Source organism: Stenella coeruleoalba (genome assembly GCF_951394435.1).
Source record: "Stenella coeruleoalba genome assembly, chromosome: 7".
In the NCBI taxonomy this organism is placed as follows: Eukaryota; Metazoa; Chordata; class Mammalia; order Artiodactyla; family Delphinidae; genus Stenella; species Stenella coeruleoalba.
This window is the reverse complement of record NC_137153.1, coordinates 42490307-42505806: the sequence shown is the minus strand read 5'-3', so window position 1 is coordinate 42505806 and position 15500 is coordinate 42490307. Positions and strand designations below refer to the sequence as shown.

General features: G+C 36.7%; 1 protein-coding gene across 1 annotated transcript in view; it reads left to right on the top strand.

Moving 5' to 3' along the window:
* UBAP1 (ubiquitin associated protein 1) overlaps positions 1–15500 on the top strand; it is a gene marked incomplete at its 5' end in the record, with an annotated part of 55683 nt that overhangs the window by 17185 nt on the left and 22998 nt on the right. The window contains one exon of the mRNA XM_079927060.1: positions 14495–14535. Within this exon, the coding sequence (XP_079783186.1) occupies positions 14502–14535 (34 nt within the window). The remainder of the gene's footprint in view (positions 1–14494; positions 14536–15500) is intronic.

Genomic DNA, 15500 nt, shown 5'->3' with positions numbered 1-15500 from the left:
GGATTGAACCTGGGCCCTGTGCATTGGGAGAGCAGAGTCTTAACCACTGCACCACCAGAGAAGTCCCTGTGATTGATTTAGATTTATTGCTTATGCTCTTTTTTAACTTACAGATTCCCTCCTTTCTATTTTTCTTTTTTTTTCTTTGAAATTCTGTGTTGAAGGAAACAGTTTTTCCTGAAAAGTGTCTTATAGCTAGGAGTTTGCTGTTTAATTCAATTTACTACTATTTCAATTAGAATTTAGTGTCTATATATAAATACAAGTATACATATATACAAATATATGAGGTTTGTTTCTTATTTTCCTTTTTTTCTCCTTCCTTTGTCAAGTTTTGGTATCAGTATTATGCTAATCTCATATGGTAACTTGGAAATTTGGCAACATTAATTCAATAGGTACTAACTGAGCACTATTTACAGGCACTATGCTTGGTGAAATGGTGAACAAAACCAAAGTGGTTCTTGTACTCATAGTGCTTAAAGCCTAGTGGGGAAAGCTAGGCAATAAATAAACCCTGTATAAAACTACAAAGTGCAAAGCTGTGTTTGTTTCCATTTTACATGTTGGAATAATTTAAGTAAAATAGGAATAATTTGTTGCTTAAAGACTTGCTAGAACTTTAAATAAAATCATCTATTCTGATGCTTATATTTACATAAAATTATTTTATTTGCCTGTGGAATTACTTAGCAACCCTTACCTTCTCCCCTCAGATCCTTGATATTCTGTGAAGTTGTGCCATTTTTATATTGTTTGTTCCCTGGTATTGCACAGTGTTCCCCTGGGGGTATGAGTTCTCAAGTTTGGTGAGCAAGGTTCTGTTACTTCTTTGTTTCTATGGGGGAAAAATCATTGAGATTTCACATGACTGAAACAGTCAGAATGATGCAATCCACTGAGTGTGAAGACTCTTGAAAAGACAGAAAAATTATGTTTTTGATTACTTCTCTCAGGTCAGATTAATAGCCTCTGGTATGATAATTAGCTTTTTTGTATTTTAAATTGATCAATTATTTTGTATGGGCTTCTAGTAGAGTGAAATTGTTTTATTAGTGTCAAATAGTAAGCGTTTTCTTCTCCTTCAAAAAACATGGGTGTGGACTGTGTATACCTACTGAGTCATAGATTCAACAAGTAATTACATGTGTTTATGTGCCCTCATAACTAAGAATATGAAGTCTTGTGATATCTTTCTTATATATATTACTATAAAAACGATTGAAGTACTTAGTTATAAAAGAATGTGTCTAGACCCTTAAAGGTTTTGCAAAGATTGTCAGAGGTAATTTACTCCAGACCTCTCTTTTTACAGAAGAAGCCGTGAATTTTTTTTTTTCTTCTTCTTCTTTCTTTGAAAGGTTTTGACTGGCTCTAAGCCATACCAAATTGATGAAAGAAGTGAGACTAGAACCTAAGTTTTTAACTGTCCAGAGTGCTCTTTTCTCGCTTGTATTCTGCCATAAGTTGTGATGTGGTTTTTGAAAGAGTTGGGGAGGAGATGATATTTTTGGTTCAGCAATTTCTTGAAATTATTTTTTCCCAGTTAATGTTTATTAATAGTTTAAAAAATTAAGTTGGATAGGTTTATGGCTTTATTTCCTCTTGGGATGTTGTGCTCTTACTTGCTGAACTCTAAATTACATTAAAGGGAATGTTAAGTGAATTTTAATGAATTGGTTAAGATATTGACTTGAAATTTTTAATTGGCTAATGCTTTATGTCATGACTCCCAATTCTAGCTTTTAGCTAGTCAGTACTTTCCTGTTCTTACATTATGTTACCCTCACAGGCCTTACCATTTCATACTATTTATTGGTAACTACAGGAAATCATTGTTTAACTTTTTTAAGGGCATTGTTTTGTCTAGTTTCATTCCCAAGTTACGTATTAGTTAGCGATATAAAATTATCATATTATCAGAAAGCTTGAGAGGGCAAGAAGATATGAAAAGGCCACCTCTGCTAAAGATTAGACACTGTGCTTAGAGGATTAAGAGGAGCCCAGAGTCCAGGAAAATCCTTGTTTGGATTTTTCTTGACCCATTTTGGAATTAACTAGAGTTCTTAACTGCAGTTCTGATAAAATCACATTGGGTCAGTAACTTGCTTTGACACTACTATATTATCTTTTTTATGTACTACTTGTTGCTTTTTAAATTTTAGTGAGCTGATATTTAACTATAACCAGTTTTTATTAAACTGTGAAATGAACTTTGCATTCAGTCACATTTGCTTGTTTTAAAGCCTTTAGTATACTATATGGTTAGTAGCTTTGGTAAAAACCTCATTTGCAAGAGAAATTAGTGAGAAACCTTGTACAGTACCAGAATTTGACTTTAAAAATAATCTTTTGTTTTCAGAGTTTTTCATGAGGCAAGCACTTTGTTGGATTTTAAGTCTCAGAAAGTTGTTTTTGCCCACTAGCTTTCTGTATAGAGTGAAATAGTTTTTATGTACTTGGGCAGTTGTGCACTGTTACTGTACTTTTGTTTGTTTGGAATTTATTTTGGTATGGAAGTGTGAGGTGAGCATCCAACTTTACTTTTTTCTAGGTGGCTACTCAGCTGTCTCATCACTTCACAGATTTTAAATGGCACTTTATTTATTTATTTATTTAATTATTTATTTTTGACGGTATGCGGGGCTCTCACTGTTGTGGCCTCTCCCATTGCGGAACACAGGCTCCGGATGCGCAGGCTCAGCGGCCATGGCTCACAGGCCCAGCCGCTCCACGGCATGTGGGATATTCCCGGACCGAGGCACGAACCTGTGTCCCCTGCACCGGCAGGTGGACTCTCAACCACTGTGCCACCAGGGAAGCCCCACTTTATTTATTTTTAAAAAAATATTTATTTATTTGGTTGCTCCAGGTCTTACTTGCGGCACGCAGGATCTAGTTCCCTGACCGGGGATCGAACCTGGGCTCCCTGCACTGGGAGCGTGGAGTCTTAACTGCTGGACCACCAGGGAAGTCCCTTAAATGGCACTTTAAATGTCTACATTTGGGGTATCTTTAGGGATTTCTACTCTGTTCCATTGATCTGTTTATGTGCCAGTACAGCACAGCTTTAAGTGTTGTATTTTGTAATAAGTATTTTAATATCTGATAGGCTATTCTCCCTTTATTATTTTCTTTGGAATTTTCTTGGCTACTGTTAATTGTTATTTCCATATGACCTTTAGAGTCAGCTTGTCTAGTTAAAAAAATGAAAACAGAAGACTCCAGTTTTCATTTGCATCGTGCCAAATTAATATAGCAACTTAGGAAGAATTGATCTTAATGATGTTGTGTGTCCTAGCCAAGATTATTATATATTTTTCTGCAATTGTATAAGTCTTCTTTTGTGTCTCAGTAGCTTTAGTTTTCTTCCGTTACATCTTAGTTTATTCCTACTTCTTATCTCCTGTGGTATATCATGCTTCCTTTATACTTCTTATCTGGTCATTGTATATATGAAGAGTATTTGTTTCAGAATATTCATTTGTAATGAAACACCTTTTTGTATTATATTTGTAATAGTTTTTCAGTTTTTGGTCTTCCTTGGGAAAGTCTATCTTCTGACATTTTATACTTTTTACTTCTTTCATCTGATGTTAAATAAAGCAATTGTGATAATGGACATCTTTGTCTTGTTCCTGTGCTTAGTGGAATCTTTGTATAGTTTCCCCATTAGTCAGCATTCTCTGGCTTTGGTATTGAGAGGGATGATTTTTGTTATTGTTTTAACCTTATGTTAAGGACATGGCTATATGATTTTTCTTCTTAGGTCTATTAATATATGGTGAATTATATCAACAGATTCCTAATGTTGAACTATCCTGTATTGATGGAATAAATCCCACTTGGACATGATGTATTCCTATAATGTACTACTAAATTTGTGTTTTTTATTTTGAGGATTTTTTAATCTGTATTTATACATGAGATTTTTCTGTAGTTTTTTTCTTTTATGGCGTCATATTCTTACTTAAAAAAAATTAGAAACCTTCCTTCTTTTCTTATGTTTTAGAACCATGAAAATCTCATTGGACTAAGGTTTCTTTTGGGTGGCGAGAGCTCTTTGATAATTTTTTTCTCTTTCCTCTTTGGTTATAGGTCTGGTTAACATTTCTGCCTCGTCTATGGTCAGTTTTGATAGTTAATATTTTTCTAGAAGATAATCCATTTTATCCAGGTTCTCAAATGTATTTGACAGAAGGGGAACAAAGCAATGACTTGGGATTATTTTAATTTCCTCTATTATTTTGTATACATATCCACCCCCCGCCCCCTTTTAAAATTAAGTTAGCTGGATGGTTATAATTTTCCAAAGAACCAGCTCTTGGGTTTATTTATTAGTTGATCTATTTTTCTTATTTTTTTTTTGCGGTACGCGGGCCTCTCACTGTTGTGGCCCCTCCCGTTGCGGAGCACAGGCTCCGGATGCGCAGGCTCAGCGGCCATGGCTCACAGGCCTAGCCGCTCCGTGGCATGTGGGATCCTCCCGGACCGGGACACGAACCCATGTCCCCTGCATCGGCAGGCGGACTCTCAACCACTGCGCCACTAGGGAAGCCCTGTTTTTCTGATTCTTAATTGATTATGTTCTGTTTATATCTTTGCTCTTTCCATTCTTGTGTTTTCTGTGGGTGTGGTTATTTATACCCTAAGTTCTCATGCTGTGAATTTTCCTCTGAGACTGCTGTGTGCTATAGATTTTCCTGAGTACTGCTTTAGCTGCATGTTGTAGGATCTCAAGTGCAGTATTTTCATTGTCGTTATCTTTTTGCCACGCGGCTTGTGGGATCCTAGTTCCCTGACCAGGGATCGAACCTGGGTCCCCAGAAGTGGAAGCGTGGAGTCCTAACCACTTGACTGCCAGGGAATTCCCTTTTGGTTCCTGCTTTGATCCATGAGTTCTGTAAGAGACAGTTTAGTAATTCAGGTAGTAGGACTTTTTTGTTTTCTGATGTAATTAAATTATAATTTTTTGCCTTTTGACTATTGGCTGTGCTACTGTTGATTTTTGAAATTCATTGGAATTTTCTTTGTGGCCTAATAATTACTCAGTTTTTTGTAAAGTGTTCTGTGGGTACTTGAAAAGGTGTATTCTGCTTTTCATCATGGATTGCATTCTTTATCGTCAGTAAAGTAGGACACCTATTACACTTCCATGAAGTCTGTTACCTAGAACCATTTGTATGTTTTCAGGTATTCTTAGTGGTCTAGAAACCTCCGATTTATTCTTTCTTCTGTCTCTGAGATTACAACCTTTTACTAGTTACATACTATATTGTTTCTCTTTTTGTTTTGTTTTGTTTTAACATGAAAACATCACTTCCTTTATTTTGGGTTCCCAAAGTCAAAAATAAGATTAGAACTAATATTCAGTCTATCACAGATATTTACTATGCTCAGTGCAATAATGCACTAACAGTTAAAAAAACCCACTGCAATATTGTACATCTTTTCTGTGTTTTACATCATTTTCCCCACAGCTATTGAAAATTCAAGCGTCAGTTTGAAACACAACCTACATGACAGGCTATAAATTGTTAATAGTTCTGCTTCTTTGGAAAAGCACTATTGTGGCATTTGCTCATTTTAGCAGACAGCACAAGGGGAAAAAAATAAGAAAAAATAGTTCTCTTATCAATGTCTGGGGTTTGTTTTCCCTCTGTTGCTCACTATATTTTTTTTCCCTTAATTACAAAGTATGTGTATGTATGTCAGTTGGTAGATTTGTTCTCAATATAGGAAAGTTGGAAAGCAAATAGCATAAAAAGAAAAAACCAAAAGCCTCACCTGTAAACCCATCACCCAGATATAACCACCATTATAAGACTATGTCTTATCCTTATTTGTTTCCATATTCACATAGATATACTGCCCTCTTTTCCAAAATGGCAAGGTGTTTAACATGGTTGCCAACTTTTAATTTTGCCAGTAAAGACATCTTTATTTATTTATTTATACAATAATTTTTTTTTTTTTTTTTTTTTTGTGGTACGCTGGCCTCTCACTGTTGTGGCCTCTCCCATTGCGGAGCACAGGCTCCGGACGCGCAGGCTCAGCGGCCATGGCTCACGGCCTAGCTGCTCCGCGGCATGTGGGATCTTCCCGGACTGGGGCACGAACCCGTGTCCCCTGCATCGGCAGGCGGACTCTCAACCACTGTGCAACCAGGGAAGCCCCATAAATTTGTTTTATTTATTTATTTTTGGCTGCATTGGGTCTTCGTTGCTGCGCGTGGGCTTTCTCTAGTTGCGGCGAACGGGCTTCTTATTGCAGTGGCTTCTCTTGTCGCAAAGCATGGGCTCAAGGAGCGCAGGCTTCAGTAGTTGTGGCACATGGGCTCAGTAGTTGTGGCTTGCGGGCTTATTTGCTCTGTGGGATCTTCCGAGACCAGGGATCAAACCCGTGTCCCCTGCATTGGCAGACAGATTCTTAACCACTGTACCACCAGGGATGTCCCTAAAGACATCTTTAAGACGTTACTGTGTAAATGATATCACTTAACCTGAATACTGAATATTTAATTTGGAAACATGAATATTTTTCCTTCATTTTATTATACCATTATAGATTTATGGTATGTTTAGAGTTGGCTGATTATTCAGTCTACTACCCTTATCTTACCCATGAAGAAACTGAGGCTCCAAAATGTCTCTTGAGACCTGAGAGAGAAGAAAGCTTTTTGTCAGTGAGTATAATATAGTCTAGTATTGACATTTTCATGGCATTTACATGTGTGATTTTTTTTTTCTTTTGGCTGTGCCACATGGCTTTGACATTTTAATGGCATCTACGTGTGTGATTTTGTTTTCTTTTTCTTTGGCCATGCCACAGGGCTTGTGGGGTCTTGGCTCCCCGACCAGGGATTGAACCCGCGCCCTTGGCAGTGAAAGCTTGGAGTCCCAGCCACTGAGTCCCAACCACTGGACTATGCCAGGGAATTCCCTACACATGTGATTTTTGTCATATATATGTTGTATGGGTGTTAACTTGGTTTTCAGACTTGAAATTTGATGATTTCCAAAGCCGTCTTTCTCTGTAAATTGGAGAATTTCCAGGATTAATTTGCATCTTGGGAAATTCCTGATTACAGCTCACATTGTGTGATTGGGATAGCTTACTGAGTTGTTAAATTGCTGTTTTGTATTGGGAAGATGTTTGTAGTGTGTAATTTAATGATGATACAAGAAAGGGAAGAAAGAAAATTAGAACATTAATATTAAATTGCCCTTGGGCTTTCTCTTCCCCTTACGAAGCTGCCTGGGCCTTGCTAATATGTTTTCATTCTCCTGGTCTCCTACCCTTACTTCCTTTCCCCTACCCTCCTCACCTTTCCCTTTTTTCATTCCTTACTCTATCTCTTCTGCCTCTTTCATTCTAACTCCTTCTCTCCCTGCAGTTCTATTCTTGTTACCTATTTCCCCATCTCTCTTTGTTCTTAGATGTCTTTAATCAGTGATTCAAAATTTTAAGTTATCCGGTTTTCTTCCTGTAGCATATGAACTAAAGTGGCATTGAACCAGCAAAATAAAACATTGCTTTTAATTCTTGGTTGCTTCAGGGAGTTCTACACTTTATTAGTGTAAAGTTTATGAATTAAAAATGTGTGTACGGGGCTTCCCTGGTGGTGCAGTGGTTGAGAGTTCGCCTGCCGATGCAGGGGACATGGGTTCGTGTCCCGGTCCGGGAAGATCCCACGTGCCGTGGAGCGGCTGGGCCCGTGAGCCATGGCTGATGAGCCTGCACGTCCGGAGCCTGTGCTACGCAACGGGAGAGGACACAACAGTGAGAGGTCTGCGTACCGCAAAAAAAAAAAAAAAAAAGTGTGTTATTGTTAGTAGAAGCATTTATATTTAATAGAAGCATTTATATTTATTTTAGCGGAAATTTATGATGCTTAAGATTTTTTTTCTCACGTGAGCATTTGTAATTTTACATTTGGGGCAAATACATTCTTTTCAGTCTTGTTTTGTGTACATTTGTTACTTAGGAAAAGCAACTTGTAAAAACATTTTAAAACTTATACTTATTTCCCATCACTTATATGCTTTTAATGAACACTCTTTGTGCCATCACAACCTATTTTCTGAATTTTCCATAATTTAATCATTTTCATGATTGAACATTTAGATTATAGGAAAGTATTATAAAATAAGTATTTACAATTAAATAAAATATAGGAAGTTTATGTGGTAGCTCACACACACACACACACACACACACACCCACCCACCCACCCACCCACCACTTAATTTTGCTCGGATGTTCCAGGAAAAAAAAGTTGACCCTAAGTAGCTATTAAAATGCTTTTTTTTTTTTTTTGTGGTACGCGGGTCCCCCACTGTTGTGGCCTCTCCTGTTATGGAGCACAGGCTCCAGACGCGCAGGCTCAGTGGCCATGGCTCACGGGCCCAGCCGCTCCGCAGCATGTGGGATCTTCCCGGACTGGGGCACGAACCCGTGTCCCCTGCATTGGCAGGCGGACTCTCAACCACTACGCCACCAGGGAAGCCCTAAAATGCTTTTGATACTTCAGAGATAGTGAAGTGTTACTGCATAGCAGACATTAGAAAAATCTTTAAGTGACCAAATATGGATGGATTTCTCATATTCTTATGGTTTGTGGAAAATATAATAGGAGTTACATTCAGTGAACTCTTTTAATATTTAAAGAAAACCCCTAGATAATCTGCATTTTATCAGCTCTATTGAGGCATAATTTTAAAGAATTTTCACCTGTTTTTTAGTAATAAGGGGTACTGTGTTTTAATTTTCATTTATTAGTCTTTTCAACAAATTTTGCTTTGTTGCTGATAATATGCATGTTTCTTTTTTTAATTTAATTTTATTATTTATTTTTGGTTGTGTTGGGTCTTCGTTGCTGCACGTGGGCTTTCTCTAGTTGAGGTGAGCGGGGGCTACTCTTCGCTGTGGTGCGCATGCTTCTCATTGTGGTGGCTTCTCTTGTTGCGGAGCATGGGCTCTAGATGCGCAGGTTTCAGTAGTTGTGGCATACGGGCTTAGTTGCTCCTCAGCATGTGGGACCTTCCTGGACCAGGGATCAAACCCGCGTCCCCTGCATTGGTAGGTGGATTCTTAACCACTGCACCACCAGGGAAGTCCCAATATGCATGTTTTAATGGGGTAGGGTGTAGTTATTGATTTGCATTTCCCTGACTAGTGAAAAATGTGTTAAACATCTCATGTGCTTCTTAGTCATTTGTGTATTATCTTCTTTGGAGAATTGACTATTCAGATTCTTTTGCCAACTTTCTAATTGGATGTCTTTTTATTATTGAATTGTAGAGTTATTTATATATTCTAGATACAAGTCCCTCAGATAGATAATTTTCAATATTTTCTCCCTTTCTGTAGGTTTTCTTTGGTTGAGGCGTTTTTAAAAAAGCCATTAAAAATTCATTTAAATTTGATTGATATATATACACTAATATGTATAAAATAAATAATAAGAACCTGCTATATAAAAAAACAAAATAAAATTCAAAACTCTTCGAGGGAAAAAAATTCATTTAAATTTGGTGGAACTTCTTTAAAACATTCCTGATGTTAGCTTGTTCACAGAATTATTTATTAAATCAGAGTCCCCCCCTCCAAAAAGAAATCAGAGCCTCTCCCAAGCCATTTACCTCTCAAAAACAGCTGCTGCTTCAAACAGCTGATATCCCACAATATCAATAAATATTAGGAACACAGAGATGAAAACACTGATTTCCTGCACCTGTCTGTGAGCATATTCCCAGGTCTCATTGCTGGATGCTTAGATTCTGCTGCTTTCAACAGAGATTTAGAAAAAATACATTTCTGGTCCGTACCTCTGTGGGAAGATTGAGGCTGCCAAGAATCTTGCTTCTGGGTTTAAAAGTTTCCCTGTATTATTGTGGTTTATGTACATTATGATGACTCTGAAGCCTGTAAGAGTCTATGAAATGTCTTCTATACATAGAAGAAAGTTAAATCATTTTCAGTGTGGTTTGTTGGTTCTTTGAAAATTGATGATCCATATACTTTAAAATTTTAGCTCTCCATTAACTAGTAGAATATCAACCAGAATGTTTCATGCCAATATCATGCTGGAAAACTTTTAAAGTAAAGCGTTGAAGAAATTATAAAATTAATATTTGTTTGCCATACAGTGTTCAGAAACTGTAGAAAAATTTTATGAATTATTCCTAGTGCTACCACTTAGAGGTAGCCACTTTAAATATGTTTAATGTATTTCCTTCCGATGTTTTTCTTTTCACAAATTAAAAAACGTCGTTTCTTTTAAAATCTGTGAATACTTACTTTTTCCATAATACTTTTTTTCCTTAAAGGGGTTGAGCACAACCTTTGTCTTCTACTCAGTGTTGTGGTTAAGTCCATAGCAGTTAACTAACCAGTAACTTTCTGTGACTAATGGAAATGGCACAGTAACTGTTCGCTGTTGACACTTAAAACTATACTTGAATGACATTTGCTGGCTATTAGGCCTTAATATGGGGTCACCTACACTACCTACAATGTGGCATCACTGGACGTCAGGACAAATATATGCTCTTGCTACTGTTATAGTATGACTTTCTAACCAATGTAGGACAGATAAGTTGGGATGTGAAATAAGCTACGGAAATGCCTCTGTGAAGTGGCCTTGGCAAAGTTAGAATCAAGAATGGGCTATTGGAAGTGGTTTGTTTTGTTTGTTTGGTAGCTGCTTCCCCCCCCCCCCCACTAAAGAGAGTTAATTTATTATCCTTCAGATTGTAAAAATTAATGAATAAATTTCTCTTTTACCAATGACTGAAATTGTTACTTATTTCACTCATAATAGCCATTATGAAAGTGAAAAAATATCACTCATCTTTCCTTTCCCTTCCTCTGTACCTAAATAATCATTCTTTAGTTTGCATACCTTATCAAATTCAGAGCTACTTTTTTTTTTGGTAACAGCTTTATTGATATAATTCATATCTCATACAATTCAACCATTTAAGAATACAATTCAACAGTGTTTAGTATATTCACAGAGTTTTGGGACTATCACCACAGTCAGTTTTAGAACATTTTCATCACCCCATAGAGAAATTTGGTTCCTGCTAGCCATGATGACTGCATTGTAAAAACGGTTTTAGCCTTGCTCTTTGCGAAGTTTAAAAGGTATTTTACCAGTTAAAGACATAATGTTAAAATAATGTTAATTGAATTTGTAATTTTCAACTTGTGTTTCATTCTTTCTTTCTAAAGGAGCCTAAGCTAAGAGAGAGATAAACTGATATACTTGCACTTAAATTTTTTTTTTTGCTTTTAAATTGGGAAGAAATCCATTGTTAGAAACCATACTTCACTGTAGAAAACCCTTGTCATCAGGCAGAAAGCATACTAATAGAATTTGGTACAGCCATATAATATGTTATTTTGAATTTTGGCATTTTAAAAATGAAACTTTATTCTACTCCTAGTGGAGTAGCTTAAAATATTATTAGTGTTATTCAGTGATTCTATTTTATCTAATTTCAATGTGATGGGTATATATATATACACTTTTTAAAAATTTGAAGGTATAATTTACACAAAGTAAAATTTACCCTGTTTTCAGTTCTGTGATTTGTGACAAATGCATATAGTCCTGTAACCATTAGTGCAATCAAATATAGAAGTTTCAATAACTTCAAAAAATTCCCACATTCCCTTTTATATAGTCAGTTCCTTCCCCCACTATTAGTGTCCAGTAGCTAGATTACTTTTTTGTTCTTGTAGTTTTGCCTATTCTGGAATATTGTAAATGGAATCCTATTCCATACATATATGTATGTAACCTTTTGAGTTTGGCTTCTTTCACTTACCATAATGCATTTGAGATTCATCCAAGTTGTTGTAGTGTATTAGCATATCACATACAGTCCACCCATTTAAAGTGTACAATCCAGTGGCTTTTAGTATATTCACAGAGTTGTGCAGTCATCACCATAATCACATTTAGAATATTTTCATCACCCCCAAAAGAAACCCTGTAGTTCTTAGCCATAATTTCCCCATCCCCCTGAGTTAATTTTTATATACGGTGCAAGGTATGGATTGAGGTTTATTTTTTGCATACAAATGTCTGGCATCATTTGTTGAGAAGACTATCCTTTCCTCTTTGAATTGCCTTGCACCTTTGTTGAAAATCAGTTAACTATATGCATATGGGTATATTTCTTTTTTTTTTCCACTGTCATTATTTTAATTTCATTTTGAACAAAAAATCCACTTGTTGCATACTTCACAGCACGCAGCTCTTCTGCTCTACACATATCTGGGTCAGTTTGAATTCTTTTCTCAGTGAAGTACAGCCTAAAGTACTTGCGTGGTTGGTCGTTATGGTACATCTTCGGGACATTTTTTTCATATGGGTCTATCTGTACTCTGTTCTGTTGGTCTGTGTGATATATTTATGCCATTTCCATACTGTCTTAATTACTCTAATAGTAAGTCTTGAAGTTAGGTGGTAAGTTCTCCAGCTTTGTTCTTTTTCAAAATTGTTTTGGCTATTGTTTCCTTTGCCTTTACATGTAAATTTTAAAATCAACTTGTCAGTTTCTTAAAATCCTGTACAGATTTAATTATTTTGAATACTTTTCACATGATAGGTGCAATATACTCGCCTTCTTTAAAAAAAACTTACAGCAGAACATACAGGCATACCTCAGATATTGTGGGTTCAGTTCCAGACCACTGAAGTAAAACGAATATCACAATAAAGCAAGTCATGCAAGGTTTTTTGGTTGCCCAGTGCATGTAGAAGTTATATTCTGGTGAGGGGACTAAGATCCCATATGCTGGGTGGGGGGGTGGGCAACTAAGCCCGAGGGCCACAACTACCGAGCACGTGGGCCACAGCTAGAGAGCTTTGTGCCGCAACTACAGAGCCCACGAGCCACAACTAGAGAGAAGCCTGCGTGCCACAATGAATTTCCCACGTGCTGCAACTAAGACCTGATGCAGCCAAAAAAAAAAAAAAAAGGTTATTGCTAAAAAATGTCATAACAATTATAATAGTAACATCGAAGGTCATTGATCACCATGACAAATACAATTATAATGAAAAAGTTTGAAATATGGTGAGAATTACCTAAATGTGACACAGACACGAGGTGAGCAAATAAATGCTCTTGGAAAGATGGCGCCTTAGGCCTCAGACTTGCTGAATGCAAGGTTGAGCATACCTTCAATTTGCGCAGTAAAGTGAAGTGCAATAAAATGAGGTATGCCTGTAGATCATTTTAAGTATGATGCCTTGCATTGTACTGTAGGTAATACAGACTAGTAGAAATCATACCATATATTCATTATATGCTTATGTCTCAGGCAAGTTAAAGATCTAAACATCATATCAAGGGAAATAAACTTTTAGGTTGAAGGTCTCAGATTGTCTTTGCAAGAAAAGGACTTTGTACTGCTCAAAGTGCAAAGATAATACTAAGCTAGATGTGTGGTTTTATGGGTTTTTCTTCCTTCCTGTTTTGGATTTTTTTTTTTTTTGGCCACACCACACGGCTTGTGGGATCTCAGTTCCCCAACCAGGAATTAAACCCAGCCTGGCAGTGAAAGCTCCGAGTCCTAACCACTGGATTGCCAGGGAATTCCCCTTTTTTGAAATTGTATACAAAATTAAAACAGTACAGAAGGTTGTATGTCATTGATTCCCTAATTCAGAAATGTCAGTCTTACAGTTACATTTGTCAGTAAAAGGTCTATATTTACATACTGAATAAAATGGGATATATAAAAAATCTTGACAGAACTACAAATATTGACATTAGTAGCTTATATCAGGAAGATAAATGTTTAGTAATTTTTTTTGACAGTTTGTGTATAAATTGGTCAATGGCCAGTTTGCTGTTCTAATGTTTTTATTTTCCAGAACATGCAGATTGAGAAATGTTTTTTTTCTGGAAAAGTGGTTTCTCCCCCTTTCTGCTTTCTTTTTTGAGACTTTGGGACTGAGAAGTTTGAGGGTTATGTCAGTCCTGGAACCTTTTAGTCTTCTAGTTTCTTTTTGTAGTCTGAATTTTCTTTTTTTAAGCTATTTATTGATTGATTGGCTGCGTTGGGTCTTTGTTGCTGCCTGCGGCTTTCTCTAGTTGCGGCAGGCGGAAACTACCCTTCGTTGCAGTGCATGGGCTTCTCATTGCAGTGGCTTCTCTTGTTGAGGAGCATGGGCTCTTAGGCACGAGGGCTTCAGTAGTTGCGGTGTGTGGGCTCAGTAGTTGTGCCGCATGAGCTCAATAGTTGTGACTTGTGGGCTCTAGAGCGCAGGCTCAGTAGTTGTGGCGCACGGGCTTAGTTGCTCCGCAGCATGTGGGATCTTCCGGGACCAGGGGTCGAACCCGCGTCCTCTGCATCGGCAGGCGGGTTCTTAACCGCTGCGCAACCTGGGAAATCCTCAATTTTCTTATAATGGTTTGTTTGTATCCCCTCAAGGCATAATGCGCCTAAGAAATATTTCTTTGTTTTTCAGGTTCTAAATGGCTTCTAAGAAGTTGGGTGCAGATTTTCATGGTAAGTGGACTGTTAGATATCATGGTTTAAGTTTTGATCTGATCAGAGAATTTGAAATCACATTAAGTAAGTGTCCCTTTTTGTTTATTTAAATGAGCGGCTTGAGGAAAATAAAGTTGTACAACAATGTAACATTCATTCCATAGGACTTCACATAACTTTAATGTGAAGTTCAAATGGATAAACTGTAGAGTATCTCTGTATTTATTGTACTTGAAACTGCTGGAGGTGGATAGGGAGTCTGCCTATTTTTGTTGTTTTTCAGCAGTATTTTGAAGTAGTTACCATTCCTTCTCCATCAGGAGAAGGTCCATCTCTTCTCCATCAGGTGTGAAAAATCCATCTCTTCTCCATCAGATGTGAAAAATTCTAAGCCTTTAGTTAACGTTTTATGATGTTTTGGTTTAGGTTTCTCCTCCCATAAAAAGAAATGATTTACTACAAATAAGACATGATTAGCAGATCAATATATTCCAGAAGTATCAGTAGTAGTAATTACAATTTTGCGTTTGTAACTAATAGTTTATCATCTTTTTCTAAGATATGGCCTTCCAAAATGGAGTACATTAATAAACTTTTATTATCTGCATTTGATAGGAATGGAGGTACCTAAGAAGTTAAAATTAGACCCTCTTTTTGTACAAAGATAAGAATTAAACATCAGAAATATCCAGACAACACAATTATTTTAAAAGGGGTTTTAAAACTAATGTTCCATTTAAAAAATCGTGTCATTGTAAGAATGATTTGTTAGACTGTGTGGCAACATGTATCGTTATACTCTTCTGATCTACAAATGGTTACTTGATAATATCACTTTTCTGAGTCAGGGTGGTGCAGCAGTTCCTTGGTTTTTAACTTGCTTGTATATTTTTATACAACAGCTTTAATATTTTGAACTGCCACTGTGCATATACTTACATACATTGCTTGCGTATGTTTTGTTAAATTCTTTTGGAATTAAG